Source organism: Macaca fascicularis, chromosome 3, assembly GCF_037993035.2.
Source record: "Macaca fascicularis isolate 582-1 chromosome 3, T2T-MFA8v1.1".
Lineage (NCBI taxonomy): Eukaryota > Metazoa > Chordata > Mammalia > Primates > Cercopithecidae > Macaca > Macaca fascicularis.
This window is the reverse complement of record NC_088377.1, coordinates 116,027,451-116,049,695: the sequence shown is the minus strand read 5'-3', so window position 1 is coordinate 116,049,695 and position 22,245 is coordinate 116,027,451. Positions and strand designations below refer to the sequence as shown.

Sequence of the window (22,245 nt, the reverse complement as noted above, 5' to 3'; positions counted from 1 at the left end):
CAAATGTGAGAGAATAGTCAGGTCCAGACCTTGTGAGGCTATAGTCTGTATCCACCAGCAGACAGATTTCTAACTGCTGAGAGCAATCAAACCTGTGCAGTATTATTGTGATGATACCCATCAACTGGGAGATTATTTCCAATTTTGCACATTCCAGAGGAAGATATTCAGTTTCGAACTGGATGTGAATATTGGTCCTCTTGCAAACTAATGACAAAATTCTGATAAGTACCTACAGTTTTATCATTTTTATCATACTTACAGCCTTGGGTCACATCAATATAAATACATAAGGTATTACATATCTGGCATATTTCTTATTTAATTTTTAACCTTTCATGTTTTTAGATATTGTGTCCAACATAGGTTTGGAGTTCCTACATGAGAATATGATTAGGAGAGATATTACTATCTGCTAGCCAAAATGAAATTAAATTTTTGAATTGGAAACTAATGACTAGATTAATTCAGGTTTCAAAATAAAGAATAAAAGAAACTTACATTCATTGAACAATATTTAAATTGAATGCATTAAAGTGAAGAACGACAAAAAGGTAAGTTTAATTGTAAACATAACATTGGGATGGATAACGTTTAAAATATGCTCTGGCAAGAAAAAAGTCTTTAAAATATTTTTATACAAAAAGCAATCATATCTAATCAGCTTGGCATTAATTAAGCTCTAATAATGTACTTCAGTATCTTTCCAAAGTAGTATGATCCATTTCCCCTTTATCCAGGTCGATTTGTGCACATTATGGTGTCATCATAATTTTAAAACATACTGAGAAAATGACAGAGCTGCAAAATTAAAATAAATGATTAATGGTATTTTTTTTCATGTTTTGTACTAATAGGTATTACTGAGCCTTTAAATTAATAGAGCTGTCAAGCTCACGGGTGTTACAGATCCAGCAATGAACCAAAATGGAAATTATATATTCCAGAGACACCTAAAGATGACACCTTGGAATATTTTAAATTTTAATTAGTAGGTGCAATGGTTTTGTTCCCCTGTAACTACTGCAAATTAATTGGAAATTAGTCACAATCAATCCTTTTTTTTACCAATCTGAAATGAAAAGATTGGTGCTTTCCACCTTAACATTCTTGTTTGAGGGCCAGAAAGCACACATGCAGTAAATTGTGTTGTCAATTACAAAAAACAACTGTTGTGAAATTAGGAAAAATTATGCACAGGTAAACAAAACTAATTAATGCATAAGTAACAGGAGAACGCACAAAATAATGTCCGAGTAAACACTAACGTGCCAGTCTTTGGAAAAATAAACGTTTAAAAATGTAAATTTATGCAAAAGCATTTACTAATGAAGATTTAGGTAAAAAGGTGCTTTTAGTCTATGTTTTAATTAATTGCTTTTGGAGTCTCACTACCACTCACACCTTAAAACATATACTCACAAGAGCAGCAGTCTGCTCACGCCAGTATGTTTCAAGGGGGCAGAAGACTGTTAATTTTCTATCTCTTCAAAATATCAACATTTAGGCTTATTAAATAAACTGGCAGGGTGCAGTGGCTCATGCCTGTAATCCCAGCAGTTTGGGGGAGGCCGAGGCAGGCAGATCGCCTGAGGTCAGGAATTCGAGACCAGCCTGACCAACATGGTGAAGCCCTGTCTCTACTAAAAATTCAAAAATTAGCTGGGCATGGTGGTGAGCTCCTGTAACCTCAGCTACCCAGGAGGCTGAGGCAGGAGAATCGCTTGAACCTGGGAGGCAGAGGTTGCAGTGAGCGGAGATCATGCCATTGCACACCAGCCTGGGCAAAAAGAGAGAAACTCCATCTCAAATAAAACAAAACAAAACAAAACAAAAACAAAACCTCACCACCACCACAACAACAAAAAACAAACTGTAGTATTTATTTTTTTAACATATCTATAGAATTTAAATATTGGGCAAAATGAAGTTTCCAGGTACATCAGGAAAATCCTCATTATCTACACCTACCTGTTAAAGCATTTTCTTACTCATTACTTATGGGTTACTCTTTTTCTTTTTCTTTCATCACTAAAAAGACACATGTTCTTCTGCTGAGTTTGTCTCCCACCGTGGTAAAATAAGCCATTAGAGCAACTTAAGATTCTTTAAAAAAGGTGTGTCTACCAAGTCAGCAAGTGTTGAGTTACAATTGCTGTGCAACTTTTAATTAGAAAATAATATTCTTCACCGGGCGCGGTGGCTCACGCCTGTAATCCCAGCACTTTGGGAGGCCGAGGCGGGCGGATCATGAGGTCAGGAGATCGAGACCATCCTGGCTAACACGGTGAAACCCCGTCTCTACTAAAAACACAAAAAATTAGCCGGGTGTGGTGGCGGGCGCCTGTAGTCCCAGCTACTTGGAGGCTGAGGCAGGAGAATAGCGTAAACCCGGGAGGCGGAGCTTGCAGTGAGCTGAGATCCGGCCACTGCACTCCAGCCTGGGCGACCAAGTGAGACTCCGTCTCAAAAAAAAAAAAAAAAAAAAAAAAAGAAAATAATATTTTTTTCACATTTTCAACACAAGGCTACTATCCAGATAACGAAACTTGTACATTAATAATTATTTAATGATATTTAAAGTTAAACAATTTAATGCAAGGGTCTTGGGAGATTCAAGAGTTATTTAACTATGCGGATAACTTTCATTGCACTATTTCAGAGCACTATTTTCAGTGCATCTATTCTAGAAAATTAACATAATTTTCTTTGTATGTAATTATGAAAGTTAAATATTATGATAAAACAAGGCCTTTCTTTAGTAACAGTTTAACTGTAAATGATAATGAGGAAACAATAATGATGTTGCTACATTTTCTGTAACACTTTGGCCAAATTTCAAAGATGTCAAATATTGTCCCACTGTAGCATAACATGGGTTTAACTTTTTGGGGAAGTATAATTGGGGATTACAGGAAAGTTAGTCTAAATCGGGAAAAAGAAGAAAATTCAAATGTATTATTAAATATAACAATACTTAATATATACCAGAAATTAATTAATGATTTCTTAATATCACTAAATGTGATATATGGTAGTTTTCAACAACCATTCAATACTTCTTTGTGACTTGTAGGTAGCAGGTTTTAGGACTAAGAAAATAATTCCAAGAAAAATATTAAATAACTCCCCAAAGTCCAGAAGTCACTGTAAAAGCAAAGACACGACCATGGATTCCAGCCCTCATTTCCATTTTCTACCCCTTTGGATAGTAATCTTCCTAAGCAGTTCTTCCCCTCCTTCCTTACCGATATCCCAAAAAACATTATTTTCAAGGAGTGAAAAATATTTTTAACCTCAGACTACACTGAATTTCTGTTAAAGTGCTAGCAAAGTTGACTATTTCAGTTGCATATGCCAACTTTCTCAAACTAACTTTTAAAATAGTAGAACCTAGAATAGGTTTTAAATAAAAATCTGGTAAACAGAAGTTTTAATAAAATGGCTGATATTCTGTACTAAGAGAATGGTAAGGTTGTATAACTTACCAATTTGTTTCCAGTCCTCTGGTCTGTGATTAATTAATTTATGTAGTAGGTAAAAGGAGATCCACCTATCACAAAAAAATGTGAATTCTAGCTATTTTTTAACTTCTCAAATTTGCCCTATTCCTGCTATAAATCTTTTCTCATGTACTGTTTATATTTAGGCTTTAGAAGCTTCTAGTCAAGAAACATAGTACTATCCCCAAGTTAAATTTAAAAATACCATTGTTTCTTGAACTAAAAATTAAGATATAAGCACATAGACTATGGGAAAAAAGTGATCAATGGATTCCATTATTTTTCCAGTATATATTATGTGAAGTGCTCATTTAAATGGTATTTGAAATAGAAAGGATTTTCATGATATTCAACTTCGAATGGGCCTTTGAAAGGACCATGAAAATATTCTCTTCTTATAATGGTTTATGTTGCTTCTTCGTGTAGATGCCCTAGGCTGTGTTTGCTAAGTGTGGAACTGCTAAAGAAAGCCAAAATATAAAGGAGTCTCATTGGACTACTGTCTGTTTTACACCTGTGCTCCTTTATTCATCGCTGTGCATTTCAGAAAGCCTCAGAAGCATGGTGTTTCTTCCTTTCTGAACCCTTTATCCTTAGGCAAACAAGTTTAATGAACTGATCACAATTTCAAGAATAAGTAAAGTTAGGAACAGTCTCGGTTGTATAACTCTTTGCTTCATGACCTTGGATATTCACCTAACCTCATCCGTGCAGTCTAAAAGTCTCTCATACTAACAGATAACTTACTTGGAAGAGTCCTAAAATGTGTTTGCCTACAATGTAATTTAAAAAAGAAAATCTCATGTGGTCATCCATATCATTACTAGCCTATAGAAATACCCAAAACCTTAATCTTGTAAGTGAGTAAAAACAACTGAGTTCTTTGGTCAATTATTTTCTCTCAACATGGTAAATGCTGTCTCAAACAGATTAAATATAGGGCACAAGAGCAGAAAAAATATCAGTGATGTTTTCTCAAATTGAGTATGTTTTAAGATTCAAGGTTTAGGCCTTTTATTAGGCTTATTTAGAATTTTTGTAAGGAATATGAAAATGGGGAATAATCTATGAAATCTCCAAGTCAGCATGTAAGTACATCTAGCTAATAATATGCCAATCTGATGGAGAGAATTTAGCCAGATCCCAAAATAGCCATAGACAAGAAAATCTAATGAGGGGGTGTAGGTTCCAATTTCAGTTAAGAAGAAGTAAGCGCTCTTCACTCTATCTCTCCCACTGAATACAACTAAAAACCCTGGGCAGAACACATGTAGCAGATATCTGAAGTTGCTGAAAAGAAAATAATAAAAGGAAAATTGGGGGAAAAAAAACAGAACGTGAAGTGCCATCAAACCAGTGATGAGTTTTTAGTTTTTAGTTTTTTTCTCTCCTCTTGCATGTCCTGGCCTGGACTTAAAAGCAGACCAAAAACCGGAATTGTACAGCAGGTACAGATAGAAAGTGCCAAGAAAAACCCTGTCCTACTGGTACAAAAATAGGAAAGAAGGACCCTACAGATCAGAGTGAATGGGAAAAATATTCTGTTAATCGGGCCAGATGTGGTGGGTGGCTCACGCCTGTAATCCTAGCATTTTCAGAGGCCAAGGCAGGCAGATTGTCTGATCTCAGGAGTCTGAGATCATCCTGGCTAACACGGTGAAAACCTGTCCCTACTAAAAACACAAAAAATTAGCTGGGCATGGTGGTGCGTGCCTGTAGTCCCAGCTACTAGGGAGGCTGAGGCACGAGAATCACTTGAACCCGGGAGGCAGAGGTTGCAGTGAGTCAACTTCATGCCACAGCACTCCAGCCTGGGTGACAGAATGAGACTCTATCTCAAAAAAAAAATAAAGGTTCTGTTAATCATTTCCATCCCAGTCCTCTGGCAATTCCACGGCAGTGGAAGGTAATTAAAACTCCAATGGAGGAGACATCTTTTCTCTGACTAGAGAAACTATGTTTCCAAAGCATAGGGCATTCCTACTCCTTTTTCCTCTCTCTATTCCTTTATCACAGAGCCCTGGAGGCAGATGCTAATTCAGGAAATATATGACAAAGCAAGGAAAGAAAAGCCTTGGATTCCTAGTCAGAGAAACAATATGAGAGTCCTGGGAGTAAAAAAAGTATCAGAGAGATCATGGAGAGGAGGTGGCTTGAGAAAGCTATCCTATAAAGTTGCGTTTGATCACCTGAGTTTACCCCTGAGCTGTGTATGCATAGATTTGACCTTAACAAACATACTGATGACTTTGAGAACTGCATTTGGGGTTATATCACCACCAAGTTTTCAGACAGGCATATGGATCTTTTACAAGTAAGATACATCTGAATAACATTGCAAACACTTTGAAAACCAAAAATATTGGAACTATAACTCACAGAAGATAGATCAGCTTTTGTAACCTGAACCTAACAGAGTCAACTACCTGCTAAAATAGTAACAGCAAGAACAATAAATTAACATTTCCTGTGGAAATTGAAAATACCTAGAGTCTTACAACACAATATTAAAAATGTTCAGAATATACTAAAAAGTTTCTCAAGATATGAACCACAGAAAAGTCTCAAAAACCCACAAGGGGAAATATAGTCAATGATGCAAACCCTGAGATGATATAGTTGTTGGAATTAACAAACAAAGACTTAACAGGTATTATCACCATGCTCTAAGAAGTAATGGCAGATACTCTTGAAATGAAATGAAATGAAAGACAGAGAGCCTGAACTGAGAAACAGAAGATATTTAAAAAATGAATCATTGGAAATTTTAAAACTGAAAAATACAATGAACAACATAAAAATATAACTGAAAGAACTCAACAACAGAATGGAGATATATGAGAAAAATGTCAGTGAATTCAAATACAGGTGAATAAATACCCAATGTAAACAACAGAAAATATAGAAGGAAATAAAAAATGAACAGACTCAAAGATCTATGAGACAATACATAAAGTGCTTAACACATGTCATCAGTTTTAGAAGGAGAAGAGAGAGTGTGTGGTGTAGAAGTCAATATTTGAAAAAATAATGGCTGGAGATGTGCCGATTTGGCAAAACATACAGCTACAGATTCATGAAGCTCAGTGAAACTAAAACAAGATAGGCTCAAAGAAACCCATGCCCAGACTCATCAAAGTCAAACTGCTGAAAACTAAAGACAAAGAAAAAAATCTTGAAAGCAGCCTAAGAAAAATGACGTATTACATATTGCGAAGCAATGATTCAAACGACTATGAATTTCTTATCAGAAATTGCACTATGTAAAAAGACATTTGCAAAGTATGAAGGGGAATTAAAGATGAAATTTAAAAACGCTTACAATTAAGTCAGAAGAGCTGGACGCAGGCATGCGTAGCCGAAATACAAGTCTGTGAATAGGAATGCTGTTAAGAAGATATCAACAGAGTCACAGGAGTACAAAGGATCAGGCAAATATTTCTGACAGATGGGAAGTTAAAAAGGCTTTATGAGGAAATTGCTTCTAAGCTTGGCATTGAAGGAAGAGATTTTATTTTATTTTTAGTATGCATGTATTTATATCTCATTGCCTTTCAGAAAGATTTTGAAGTAACTTATAAAAATACATATATCCCAATAGGATAGAATAATTAATTCAGGCAATCTGAGTAAAAGGGAAAAATTAAGTATATGAAATTAATAAACCATAGGTAGGACTAGATGAAAGAAATGCAAACCATGGGTCCTAGATAACTACTGGAAGAAGCCTCAGATTTGGAGGTAGCCTGCCTGGAGACCAGAAGAATTAATCTATTTCTAAAGCAAAAAATAGAGGGTAAGGATTTGAGGCAAAAAAGGAAGTACTATGCATGGTAAACCTCTGGGAAATGGTTCCTATGAGGCATGGCAGTCTGTGGCCGGCCTTGGGAAAATAATTTAATGTCATGACAAAGATTCTGAACTTTTTTCTATGTAAAACGAGGAGGCATTGAACTTTGAGATCAAGGGAGTAAGATCATCATAGCTGTGTTGGTCAGCAGTAATTCTGGCAACAATATGATGGATAGCTTTGGCTGCATTGGAAAGCAAAATATGCATTACATAAAAATAAATAATATAAATAAGATGAAAAGGGATTTTCTATTTTCAATGATAGAGTTGTAATTGATTATTAGTATTAGAATTACATTAAGGCAGCTGGGTGCCGTGGCTCACACCTGTAATCCCAGCATTTTGGGCAGCCGAGGTGGGTGGATCACCTGAGATTAGGAGTTCAAGACCAGCCTGACCAACATGGAGAAACCCCATCTCCACTAAAAATGCAAAACTAGCCAGGCGTGGTGGCACATGCCTGTAATCCCAGCTACTTGGGAGACTGAGGCAGGAGAATCCCTTGAACCCAGGAGGTGGAGGTTGCAGTGAGCCGAGATCGCACCATTGCACTCTAGCCTGGGCAACAAGAAAGAAACTCCATCTTAAAAAAAAAAAATACATTAAGCCTCTGAAGAGTGACTGAGTGAGGTAGCAAAGCATCATAATTAAGATATTAAAACCCAATGGCCTATTTCTACCTTTTGCTGTGTGGCCTTGGGAAAGTTACTTGACTTCTCTGGCTTTAGGTTTTTCTTAAATTATTAATATGGGGATTATAATAACTTTACTGACATCTTAGGGTTGCTATGGGGATTAAATAAGTAATAAACATGTACCCATACAACAGAAACTCATACATGGTAAGCAAGGTAAATGTTATATCTAGGCATTGTCACCAGGGTTTTACTCCAAATATTTCCAGGCTGTTCTTATGTCTTTTTTTTTTTAAATTAATTAATTAATTTATTATTATTATACTTTAAGTTCTAGGGTACATGTGCATAACGTGCAGGTTTGTTACATATGTATACTTGTGCCATGTTGCTGTGCTGCACCCATCAACTCATCATTTACATCAGGTATAACTCCCAATGCAATCCCTCCCCCCTCCCCCCTCCCCATGATAGGCCCCGGTGTGTGATGTTCCCCTTCCTGAGTCCAAGTGATCTCATTGTTCAGTTCCCACCTATGAGTGAGAACATGCGGTGTTTCATTTTCTGTTCTTGTGATAGTTTGCTAAGAATGATGGTTTCCAGCTGCATCCATGTCCCTACAAAGGACGCAAACTCATCCTTTTTGATGGCTGCATAGTATTCCATGGTGTATATGTGCCACATTTTCTTAATCCAGTCTGTCACTGATGGACCTTTGGGTTGATTCCAAGTCTTTGCTATTGTGAATAGTGCTGCAATAAACATACGTGTGCATGTGTCTTTATAGCAGCATAATTTATAATCCTTTGGGTATATACCCAGTAATGGGATGGCTGGGTCATATGGTAAATCTAGTTCTAGATCCTTGAGGAATCGCCATACTGTTTTCCATAATGGTTGAACTAGTTTACAATCCCACCAACAGTGTAAAAGTGTTCCTATTTCTCCACATCCTCTCCAGCACCTGTTGTTTCCTGACTTTTTAATGATCGCCATTCTAACTGGTGTGAGATGGTATCTCATTGTGGTTTTGATTTGCATTTCTCTGATGGCCAGTGATGATGAGCATTTTTTCATGTGTCTGTTGGCTGTATGAATGTCTTCTTTTGAGAAATGTCTGGTCATATCCTTTGCCCACTTTTTGATGGGGTTGTTTGTTTTTTTCTTGTAAATTTGTTTGAGTTCTTTGTAGGTTCTGGATATTAGCCCTTTGTCAGATGAGTAGATTGCAAAAATTTTCTCCCATTCTGTAGGTTGCCTGTTCACTCTGATGGTAGTTTCTTTTGCTGTGCAGAAGCTCTTTAATTTAATGAGATCCCATTTGTCAATTTTGGCTTTTGCTGCCGTTGCTTTTGGTGTTTTAGACATGAAGTCTTTGCCCATGCCTATGTCCTGAATGGTACTACCTAGGTTTTCCTCTAGGATTTTTATGGTATTAGGTCTAACATTTAAGTCTCTAATCCATCTTGAATTAATTTTCGTAGAAGGAGTAAGGAAAGGATCCAGTTTCAGCTTTCTACTTATGGCTATCCAATTTTCCCAGCACCATTTATTAAATAGGGAATCCTTTCCCCATTTTTTGTTTTTGTCAGGTTTGTCAAAGATCAGATGGCTGTAGATGTGTGGTATTATTTCTGAGGACTCTGTTCTGTTCCATTGGTCTATATCTCTGTTTTGGTACCAGTACCATGCTGTTTTGGTTACTGTAGCCTTGTAGTATAGTTTGAAGTCAGGTAGCGTGATGCCTCCAGCTTTGTTCTTTTGACTTAGGATTGTCTTGGAGATGCGGGCTCTTTTTTGGTTCCATATGAACTTTAAAGCAGTTTTTTCCAATTCTGTGAAGAAAGTCATTGGTAGCTTGATGGGGATGGCATTGAATCTATAAATTACCTTGGGCAGTATGGCCATTTTCACGATATTGATTCTTCCTATCCATGAGCATGGTATGTTCTTCCATTTGTTTGTGTCCTCTTTTATTTCACTGAGCAGTGGTTTGTAGTTCTCCTTGAAGAGGTCCTTTACATCCCTTGTAAGTTGGATTCCTAGGTATTTGATTCTCTTTGAAGCAATTGTGAATGGAAGTTCATTCCTGATTTGGCTCTCTGTTTGTCTGTTACTGGTGTATAAGAATGCTTGTGATTTTTGCACATTAATTTTGTATCCTGAGACTTTGCTGAAGTTGCTTATCAGCTTAAGGAGATTTTGGGCTGAGACAATGAGGTTTTCTAAATATACAATCATGTCATCTGCAAACAGGGACAGTTTGACTTCTTCTATTCCTAACTGAATACCCTTGATTTCTTTCTCTTGCCTAATTGCCCTAGCCAGAACTTCCAACACTATGTTGAATAGGAGTGGTGAGAGAGGGCATCCCTGTCTTGTGTCAGTTTTCAAAGGGAATTTTTCCAGTTTTTGCCCATTCAGTATGATATTGGCTGTGGGTTTGTCATAAATAGCTGTTATTATTTTGAGGTAGGTTCCATCAATACCGAATTTATTGAGCGTTTTTAGCATGAAGGGCTGTTGAATTTTGTCAAAAGCCTTTTCTGCATCTATTGAGATAATCATGTGGTTCTTGTCTTTGGTTCTGTTTATATGCTGGATTATGTTTATTGATTTGCGAATGTTGAACCAGCCTTGCATCCGAGGGATGAAGCCCACTTGATCATGGTGGATAAGCTTTTTGATGTGTTGCTGAATCCGGTTTGCCAGTATTTTATTGAGGATTTTTGCATAGATGTTCATCAGGGATATTGGTCTAAAATTCTCTTTTTTTGTTGTGTCTCTGCCAGGCTTTGGTATCCGGATGATGTTGGCCTCATAAAATGAGTTAGGGAGGATTCCCTCTTTTTCTATTGATTGGAATAGTTTCAGAAGGAATGGTACCAACTCCTCCTTGTACCTCTGGTAGAATTCAGCTGTGAATCCATCTGGTCCTGGACTTTTTTTGGTTGGTAGGCTATTAATTATTGCCTCAATTTCAGAGCCTGCTATTGGTCTATTCAGGGATTCAACTTCTTCCTGGTTTAGTCTTGGAAGAGTGTAAGTGTCCAGGAAATTATCCATTTCTTCTAGATTTTCCAGTTTATTTGCGTAGAGGTGTTTATAGTATTCTCTGATGGTAGTTTGTATTTCTGTGGGGTCGGTGGTGATATCCCCTTTATCATTTTTAATTGCGTCGATTTGATTCTTCTCTCTTTTCTTCTTTATTAGTCTTGCTAGTGGGCTGTCAATTTTGTTGATCTTTTCAAAAAACCAACTCCTGGATTCATTGATTTTTTGGAGAGTTTTTTGTGTCTCTATCTCCTTCAGTTCTGCTCTGATCTTAGTTATTTCTAGCCTTCTGCTAGCTTTCGAATGTGTTTGCTCTTGCTTCTCTAGTTCTTTTAATTGTGATGTTAGAGTGTCAATTTTAGATCTTTCCTGCTTTCTCTTGTGGGCATTTAGTGCTATAAATTTCCCTCTACACACTGCTTTAAATGTGTCCCAGAGATTCTGGTATGTTGTATCTTTGTTCTCATTGGTTTCAAAGAACATCTTTATTTCTGCCTTCATTTCGTTATGTACCCAGTAGTCATTCAGGAGCAGGTTGTTCAGTTTCCATGTAGTTGAGCAGTTTTGATTGAGTTTCTTAGTCCTGAGTTCTAGTTTGATTGCACTGTGGTCTGAGAGACAGTTTGTTATAATTTCTGTTCTTGTACATTTGCTGAGGAGTGCTTTACTTCCAATTACGTGGTCGATTTTGGAGTAAGTACGATGTGGTGCTGAGAAGAATGTATATTCTGTTGATTTGGGGTGGAGAGTTCTATAGATGTCTATTAGGTCTGCTTGCTGCAGAGATGAGTTCAATTCCTGGATATCCTTGTTAACTTTCTGTCTCGTTGATCTGTGTAATGTTGACAGTGGAGTGTTGAAGTCTCCCATTATTATTGTATGGGAGTCTAAGTCTCTTTGTAAGTCTCTAAGGACTTGCTTTATGAATCTGGGTGCTCCTGTATTGGGTGCATATATATTTAGGATAGTTAGCTCTTCCTGTTGAATTGATCCCTTTACCATTATGTAATGGCCTTCTTTGTCTCTTTTGATCTTTGATGGTTTAAAGTCTGTTTTATCAGAGACTAGTATTGCAACCCCCGCTTTTTTTTGTTCTCCATTTGCTTGGTAAATCTTCCTCCATCCCTTTATTTTGAGCCTATGTATGTCTCTGTGTGTGAGATGGGTCTCCTGAATACAGCAGACTGATGGGTCTTGACTCTTTATCCAGTCTGCCAGTCTGTGTCTTTTAATTGGAGCATTTAGTCCATTTACATTTAAGGGTAATATTGTTATGTGTGAACTTGATCCTGCCATTATGATATTAACTGGTTATTTTGCTCGTTAGTTGATGCAGTTTCTTCCTAGCCTCGATGGTCTTTACATTTTGGCATGTTTTTGCAATGGCTGGTACCGGTTCCTTTCCATGTTTAGTGTTCCTTTCCATGTTTAGTGCTTCCTTCAGGGTCTCTTGTAAGGCAGGCCTAGTGGTGACAAAATCTCTAAGCATTTGCTTATCTGTAAAGGATTTTATTTCTCCTTCACTTATGAAACTTAGTTTGGCTGGATATGAAATTCTGGGTTGAAAATTCTTTTCTTTAAGAATGTTGAATATTGGCCCCCACTCTCTTATGGCTTGGAGAGTTTCTGCCGAGAGATCTGCTGTTAGTCTGATGGGCTTCCCTTTGTGGGTAACCCGACCTTTCTCTCTGGCTGCCCTTAAGATTATTTCCTTCATTTCAACTTTGGTGAATCTGGCAATTATGTGTCTTGGAGTTGCTCTTCTCGAGGAGTATCTTTGTGGTGTTCTTTGTATATCCTGGATTTGAATGTTGGCCTGCCCTACTAGGTTGGGGAAGTTCTCCTGGATGATATCCTGAAGAGTGTTTTCCAACTTGGTTCCATTTTCCCCCTCACTTTCAGGCACCCCAATCAGACGTAGATTTGGTCTTTTTACATAATCCCATACTTCTTGCAGGCTTTGTTCATGTATTTTTCTTCTTTTTTCTTTTGGTTTCTCTTCTCGCTTCATTTCATTCATTTGATCCTCAATCGCAGATACTCTTTCTTCCAGTTGATCGAGTCGGTTACTGAAGCTTGTGCATTTGTCACGTATTTCTCGTGTCATGGTTTTCATCTCTTTCATTTCGTTTAGGACCTTCTCTGCATTAATTACTCTAGCCATCAATTCTTCCACTCTTGTTTTCAAGATTTTCAGTTTCTTTGTGCTGGGTACGTAATTCCTCCTTTAGCTCTGAGAAATTTGATGGACTGAAGCCTTCTTCTCTCATCTCGTCAAAGTCATTCTCCGTCCAGCTTTGATCCGTTGCTGGCGATGAGCTGCACTGCTTTGCCGGGGGAGATGCGCTCTTATTTTTTGAACTTCCAGCTTTTCTGCCCTGCTTTTTCCTCATCTTTGTGGTTTTATCTGCCTCTGGTCTTTGATGATGGTGATGTACTGATGGGGTTTTGGTGTAGGTGTCCTTCCTGTTTGATAGTTTTCCTTCTAACAGTCAGGACCCTCAGCTGTAGGTCTGTTGGAGATTGCTTGAGGTCCACTCCAGACCCTGTTTGCCTGGGTATCAGCAGCAGAGGCTGCAGAAGATAGAATATTTCTGAACAGCGAGTGTACCTGTCTGATTCTTGCTTTGGAAGCTTCCTCTCAGGGGTGTACTCCACCCTGTGAGGTGTGGGGTGTCAGACTGCCCCTAGTGGGGGATGTCTCCCAGTTAGGCTACTCAGGGGTCAGGGACCCACTTGAGCAGGGAGTCTGTCCCTTCTCAGATCTCAACCTCCGTGTTGGGAGATCCACTGCTCTCTTGAAAGCTGTCAAGCAGAGTCGTTTGCATCTGCAGAGGTTTCGGCTGCGTTTGTTATTGCCCTGTCCCCAGAGGTGGAGTCTACAGAGACAGGCAGGTTTCCTTGAGCTACTGTGAGCTCCACCCAGTTTGAGCTTCCCAGCAGCTTTGTTTACCTACTTAAGCCTCAGCAATGGCGGGCACCCCTCCCCCAGCCTCACTGCTGCCTTGCCGGTAGATCACAGACTGCTGTGCTAGCAATGAGGGAGGCTCCGTGGGTTTGGGACCCTCCCGGCCAGGTGTGGGATATGATCTCCTGCTGTGCCTGTTTGCTTAAAGCGCAGTATTGGGGTGGGAGTTACCCGATTTTCCAGGTGTTGTGTGTCTCAGTTCCCCTGGCTAGGAAAAGGGATTCCCTTCCCCCTTGCGCTTCCCAGGTGAGGCAATGCCTCGCCCTGCTTCAGCTCTCGCTGGTCGGGCTGCAGCAGCTGACCAGCACCGATCGTCTGGCACTCCCCAGTGAGATGAACCCAGTACCTCAGTTGAAAATGCAGAAATCACCGGTCTTCTGTGTCACTCGCGCTGGGAGTTGGAGACTGGAGCTGTTCCTATTCGGCCATCTTGCTCCGCCCTCCTCTCTTATGTCTTGAAAAATCCAGCAACCTTTGTCTAGCTGATACTAACTTGCTGGGTCTTGAAAAACTTAAATTTATGCAACCTTTTACTTTATATCTTAATGGCCTGAGACTATTGCGTATTTAGCAAGTGATTAAACAGTAACTAACACTTTAGTATTATGATCATTTTAACAAATTGAAAAAACAACCACATAAACAAAAAATGTAATAAGCGCCAGAATATTGTTTTTAAATAGTTTGTATTTTAAAGTTATGGTGGAATATGTGAAAACAAGTGTTAAAATGAAGTCTAGATAACTGCAGTGGCTAGGGCAATAGAAAAAGGACCAAGTCTTCCTAGTAGAGGATGCAAATAAAGGCAAAGCAAGTAGTTAGTGTCCAAGTCAAGGAAGTGCTAGTGCCAGGGAGGGGAACTGGCAGTCAAGTCAGAAAATAGCATCTCATGGAATGGGTCACACCGTAGAAATCTGGGCAGCAGGAGGCAGGTGCTCATAGGGTACCCAGGATTTGAAAGGATCGTACCTAAGGCAGCAAGACTATCAGGCTTGGTGGGTATTGGTCCCACACCTGGTTAGGGCTCAATTGCACATGAAAGTAGTTGTAAGCTAAGATTGAGCAAACAGGTTTAAGATCTGAAGAGGTATTATGCCAGGGAAGGTACAGAAAAAGGCAAAGAGGGGTTAAGACATACATAAATGTTTTCTAGAAGTTGCCATGTCCTCAGCTATCACTCTGTAGAGTCTTCTTAGTCTACCTGTGATCATTTCACTATTTAATGTGTAATCCGTTCATGATTTCCTTTCCGTTCTCTATCACATGGAAGGAAGTTTCAGGAGTTTTTTCTGTCTTCATCATAAACAAAAAACCCAGATTAATTTTGCATTAAAATCTTTTTGGCATTACTTTTCATAAATGTGTCATGAGTAATAATACATGCCTATTAATATTTCAAATAATTAACAGAATGCAGCTTTTTGAATGTGCAAAAGCAATATATAATTGATAATCCAGCGGGAAGTGGCCCAAAGAAGTTTCATCATACCATACAGGAAATAGAAAGATTAAATCTTTTGAGATTGAGAAAGAATTTCTTCTCTGATACATTCAAATTCTTTGCTTTGAGAATATAATGAATAAAGATAACTCAAAATAACTTTTACATGTATTTATATATAAAAATATGTGAATGAATTGCTAGCCAACCTACATTATGTTCAGTGAAAGAAGATTTAGTAGAAAAACACTTTTAAAAAATGCTATACTACCCCAAGAAGTATTTCAGAAATTTGCAAATTCAAAGTGCATTTGGTGTTGGCAATATAATTATGTGTGAGGCACAGTGCTATGCTCCGGGGCTACCAAGATGATCCAAATCATGGTCCATGACCTCAGTAAGCTTGTGTCTAAAAGGAGCTGGACATATAACTGAGAATTCCAACGTAATGTTGTTATTGTTTTGATAAAACTGTGAAACACTGAAGCTGAGCTTTTAGGCTATTTGGAGAAAAAGGAGTGAAGAAGTGGAAGGAGGGGTCATGCTCACGGATGGATTTATAGAGGAGGGACAGCAAGGAATGAGTCTCAAAAGATGAGTTGGTTACCAAACTAAAGAAGAGGAAACATTTGTTTGGACAAAAAGAAAAGACTTTTTAAAAAGTAAGAGATTATGTTGGTAAAACAGGAATCCTCACTCAACTACATTTTATCAGACAGAAAGTAACTAAAGGATATTTTAAGTAGAAGAGTGCCACGGTGAGATTCATATTTTATAGTGACCATTCTGATAGAAATGTGAAGCATGGACTTAATTGGAACAAAAATTGAGATGGGGAAATATTGATGTGATTTTGCCAGGAATGAGAGAGAAATGAATTGGACCAAATAAATCTAAGACAGTGGTTAGTAGGGAGAGAAAGAAAGGAAAAGATTCCAGAAATAGGTCATATCATTATATGGACATGTAAATTGGATTTGAGGGTATAGAGAGAAGTACAGGATGACTTTCAGATTTCTAGCTTAGGAAACACCAGGTGTTTCAATGGTTTCACTATCTCAGTATGATATAGGGAAGAATCGCAGATCTAGGACGTGAGAAGACCTCATTTAGGGTAGGAGAGATGTTGGGAGGCAAATGATGAGTCCATTTTAGTTGTAATAAATTTGAGGTTCCTGAGACTTTGAATAGTCGCTTCTCACTTAAACTTTACTGGTCGTGTATCACTTAAAATAAATGGGTAGTGAAGGGGTGCTGGTTGTACAGATAGAAAATAAAATCTTACCTAGTCTATGTCCTCTCCTATCCTACCACTCTATTGCCTCTAGCCTCCACCCCAAGCTGCTCTTTCTTCTTCCCTTTATAAGAACATGTTGACTATAGAATCATATGTTCTATGTGCTCAGGAGGAAGGATGGGGGAGGAAGAAGAAAGAATAAAATAGGCTCTGGAGTCTGGCCTAAAGACAGCTCTTCTAAAACGATTTTCAATATACACTCTTCTAGAATTAATATTGTCTTCAGTTTGATATGCTTATTATCACAAGCAATAGTTATATGGGTAAAATAATTGTGTTAACTCAGTGACTATTACAAAACAATGAATACAGGAGCACTTAAAAATTTATGTTGATGGCTTTACAGTGACACAGAATCTAGATGGTCCTAAAAATAATTACCAAGTGCATATTTGAAGAGTTAGTATTAAACTCTTCAGTTTTTTTCTTTTCCTGAACTTTGAACTCAATCAGTGAAATGTATAAATAAATCTTACACTAATTTTTGTCTCAGTTACTTTTTTATTGTGGCAAAATATACACAACATAAAATTCACCATTTTAACTTACATTTTTAAGCGTGCAGTTCAATGGCACTAAGTACAATCATATTGTTGTGTCATCATCACTACCCACCAACTCCAAAACTTGTATTATCTTGATTTTTAAGAAAGCATTAATTGATATTTCTATTTTATATATTCTACTTAAAGAAAAAACAGAACTTCTGTTCTCCTCTAAAATTATGTCTAGAGCAATTCCTTCATAAATTGAATATCAGCTCACAGATATTTAAATTCAGCAGATAATTTTAACATTGCAGCATTCTTATGTTCTGTAAGAAAAATATTGGGTTATTCAATTGAAGCAAAAACGCTCCATAGTTAACCATACCAATGTTATGAATACTAAATATTCTCTTCAATTACAGTGAAATTTAAAGTTCAGAACCCCATGTGGCTCTAGGAAAAGTAGAGTATGACAGAATGTAAAATCACAATAATGAGCCATAGCTATTATGATTCTTGGTCTACTATAAGCTGCAATAAATGTTTTAAATGAATAAGTGAGTTTACAAGGGAAGAACATTCAATGTAAGTTACATAAAATTATTATTAATTTAACAATTGTAAATCATGATAGTTAACAGGTGAAATGAATGTCTTATTACTTATTGAAATAAAAATTAACAAAAGTAGTGTTAAAAGTACTTGTGTTAAACAAGCTTAAATTATTCTAGCACATTAATTAAATTTCAATAGGCAGAGATTTTCAAGCGGGAGAAGCTTGAAAGTTAGTCAGAGAGAAAGGTAGTCCGTCATTTACCAAAGGTCACACACTCTGGATGGAGATCTCCAGCATGCACTGGGGTCATTTCGTGTTGAACTTCACAATGAGGAGCAGCAATGAAGCATGCAGATGCTAGAGCCAGACTACCTGGGTTTCCATTTCCACTCTGCTGTTTATTAACTGTGTAGAATTAGATGAACTATTTAACCTTTGTCTTCCTCAGTTATTTCATCCATAAAACAAGGCTAACCATAGAATTTTTGTGAAGATTAAATGCATCTACATGGGTCAAGTGTCTCCAACTGTATGTACAGGACATTCTAAGGACTTAATAAATATTAGATATTATCATAGCTGTGACCGCTTCTTGGTTCAAAACATGGCATAAGAAGAGGCTAAACGCCTCTTCTCCTGAGAAGAGTCCAAAATAATGCAAAGAGTATTCATGGAAGCTAGTTGATTTTATTTTCTTTGATTTACTTATTCTTTTGTTACCAAGGCTGATGAAAAGTGACTTTTCATTAAAAACAACACCACTACCAACCACTACTATCTTGCATCACAACCACCACCATTGCAACTACCATCACCACCATCACCACAAGTTTTACCACTATTTCCATCATTACAATAGCCACTACTACCCCCACCACCATCATAACCATCACCACCCCTGCAATACCATCACCACCATCACTACCACCTTTATCATCACTATAACCATCACCATCATTAATGATGTTAACGATCACCTTCACTCTATTCACACTCTATTCTTCATTCTATTCACATTTTAAGCATCCATGTGAATAGAATAATGTGAATTTAGAAGTGCCATTTGGAGAGTGAATGATTACAAAAAAGATGTATATGTACACATACTGGTGAAGCGAGGAAAAAGATGAAGTGTTCAGGTAGCTAAAGGAATACACCAGAAACAAACAAGAAGTTATGTTTATGTGTTATACACAAAGTTTGAGCCAATAGCTTTAGAGTAAAACCATTACAAAGGCAAAATGAAAAATTCCTTCTTACATGCTAATCTGTGCTGTTTGAAATCTGCAGCTAAAGTTGTTTACACTAGTGGTTGAGAGAATGGGCTTTAATTAAAGAGTCTTGGATTTTACTTCCATATCTACTTCATACCTGACCTTGATGATGCTATTTAACCTCCCAGGACTTGTATTTTCTCCATCTAAAAAATGATGGTTTCATTATTTAGAGTTAAGTGAATATTTAATAAATACTCACATATAACACAAGCATTCAACACAATGCTTGTGTAAGATTAAGATCTTCCCCTGTTGCCCTCTAGCCAGTTTCTCTCTGAACTTTAACTACTCAGTAAATGACACTATCATACTTAGGTAAGAGTTAACTTCAATTCAGCCCTTTCCTCTACCTCCTGCATCCCCAGGAACTCATTAATAAATGTTTCCTATTCTAATTCTGGAATATAGCTTAAATTGATCCACTTTCATTTTACTTCCCTGCTGCCATCCTTGCCCAAGCCCAGAGTACTAGCATAGATCCATCTCTCAGTTGCTGCTCAGTACAATCAATCCTCCACAGAGCAGCCAATGTGAACTTAAAAACATGTAAATCAGATGATGCTTAAAGTTTTCAGTAGTTTCCTATTGTACTTAGAATCAAAATTTAGCTCTTTACCATCATTTTTTCTACATGGTTTGTTCTCTGTCTACCTTTTCTACTTAGCCTCTTACCATTCTCCCCTAATTCTAGAAGCTTTGGTCACACCACCCTCCTTAGTGTCTTTTTTTTTTTTTTTTTTTTTTTTTAAGATGGAATTTCACTCTGTCACCCAGTCTGAAGTGCAGTGGCATGATCTCAGCTCACTGCAACCTCCGCCTCCTGGGTTCAAGTGATTCTCCTGCCTCAGCCTCCTGAGTAGCTGGGACTACAAGTGTGCGCCACCAGGTCCAGCTAATTTTTTTTTTTTTTTTTGTATTTTATACTGAGCTTTCGTGTGTCCTTTCAAGGAGGTCTCCCTTATATCAAGTAGTATTCTCCACATCTAATCCAGTTTCTCTTCATCATTTCACCTTATTTTTAAATAACTCTTGCAATCTGAAGTTATATTTATCAAACATTTGTTTATTTATCTGGTCCCCTATTATTGGAATGTAAGAAACTTGAAGGAAATTACATTGTTGGTCTTGTTCATGTTTCTACTCCCAGTGCCAAAAGCAGTTCCTAGCCTGTTTTTGAAATGCAATAAAATATTCACTATGCAAATGAAAACTGAATTTTTTTGAGCAGGGCAAAATGTCTGACTTAACTAATATCTCAATCTAGAAAACACAACTATGGTAGAAACTGGAGAGAAATTTTTTTCTTATGGAGAAGAAAGCCCTCAAATCCCCCAAATGGAGGCAATAGAACAGCTGAGAAATAAATTCACATGTAAGCTTATGTTTGCAGTTCTCATAAATAATATTCTCATAACGTGCTCTGAAATAAACACAAAAATGTTTAAGAGAAACCTTTATTAATATTTTGTTTGGCTCTAGAGTTTATAATTGATTGATGCTTTATAATTGATCTATGTAAAAGATCTATTTATACTTAGGCTAACACAAACATTCAAGAGCTAAATCATTGCCAAGGGTATATAATGTCTAAAACCTAAATGCAGTGGCTCTGACACAAAAATAATAACAACAACAAAAAGACTATTTGGTGATAAGTTGAAAAGACATAAAGAAAAAAAATCAGTTATTGTGATTAGTCAAAGAGGAAAGCAAAACTGAGATTGACATAGCATATCAACTATTCTGTACTCACTGTGCATGGGGTCTGCATCCATGGCTCCCCATCAATTTGCATTGGTAGAGACTTGCTAGTCCTGGGGGAAAATATTTCATTTTAAGTATAGCAAAGAAATACTTTATATTACAGACTATATGTGAGATATAAGATGATGAGACCAGGGAAGGCAAATATGGTAATAGTTGGGCTCTAAATTTATCTCCTATGAAAGGAGCTTCAACTCTCCACTATTAATAAATACCCTGAAAAGTACCTTAGTCACAGGAATATTATGAGTTTCCTGTTAAATGTAATGATATTAAAAGAAAATTCTGGATGCCAAAAGAAAAATTTCAGGGTTTATGTTTAATGACATGATCAGAATTTCTACAGCCAAAAGAGATTCCTTGTTTTTATAACCCCACGTTGCAAACTGGGAGAAAGGTGTTTAATGTCTCAGATTTTCTAGCACTAATAGTTTCAGATAAATAACATCAATTATGTCTGTGCTACAATCCGTGGTTTCACCTGGGCAGATCACGAGGTCAGGAGTTTGAAACCAGCCTGACCAACATGATGAAACCCCATCTCTACTAAAAATACAAAAATTAGCCAGGTGTGGTGGCAGGTGCCTGTAATCCCAGCTATGTGGGAGGATGAAGCAGAAGAATCCTTGAAACTGGAAGGTGGGGGTTGCAGTGAGCCATGATCGTGCCGCTGCACTTTAGCCTGGGCAACAAGAGTGAAACTCTGTCTCGAAAAAAAAAAAAAAAAAAAAAAAAAAAGATCTCTCTTTTTTTTTTTTTCCTGCAAGTGAAATTTTGGGGAAAAAAATGCTTGAAAAAGTTAAAATTTAAAACATACATAAAATCTTAATGTAGCACTTTAATCCTTGAAAGAATTTAAGTCAATGGTGTCTTGTCATTATTTTCATTAGATAATTTGCCCAGTAAATACTTTGGTGCTTCAGTAGACTAATATGAGTATCAACCATAAAATTTGTATGTTTGAATTCATGCATCAATGTGTCCATGGTAGTCAACAAGGGAGAATCAGATTCTAACAAACCAGATAAGTAATAGCTAACCAATATTTTATACAATCTGCCTATGTCCATTTATTCTGAAATATATTAGTGTTAGTCACTGATCATTTGGAACCCAAAGACGACAATGCTACTATGAGAGTTCTGCATACTTTTAATTAGTTTGAGGCTCTGCCATATCAAACGCCTTTGTCAATTACAGAAGGAGAACTACCTGATGACCACACAGGAGCATTGAGCCAGCCGCCGGCCAGCACTTTTCAGGCCTGTGTATATTTGCCCCATCTCCATGGCTCCTTCCAAGCCGACCACCTCCAGCAGCTGGTCACTGAGATCTGAAAGAAAGTAGATGCCTTTTAAGTTACAATGTGTATACATATATCCACAATTTAATGCCATTTGATATTATGGA

The 22,245-nt window shown here is 37.4% G+C and overlaps 1 protein-coding gene across 26 annotated transcripts in view; it reads right to left on the bottom strand.

Annotated features, from left to right (window-relative positions):
• Window positions 1-22,245, bottom strand: part of DGKB (diacylglycerol kinase beta) — a 764,643-nt gene that overhangs the window by 17,549 nt on the left and 724,849 nt on the right. For all 26 annotated transcript variants that reach the window (XM_005550071.5, XM_065542255.2, XM_065542256.2 and 23 more), the window contains 2 exons: window positions 22,048-22,168; window positions 20,825-20,885 (listed from right to left, as the gene is read on the bottom strand). In XM_005550071.5, coding sequence (XP_005550128.1) covers window positions 20,825-20,885; window positions 22,048-22,168 — 182 coding nt within the window. The remainder of the gene's footprint in view (window positions 1-20,824; window positions 20,886-22,047; window positions 22,169-22,245) is intronic.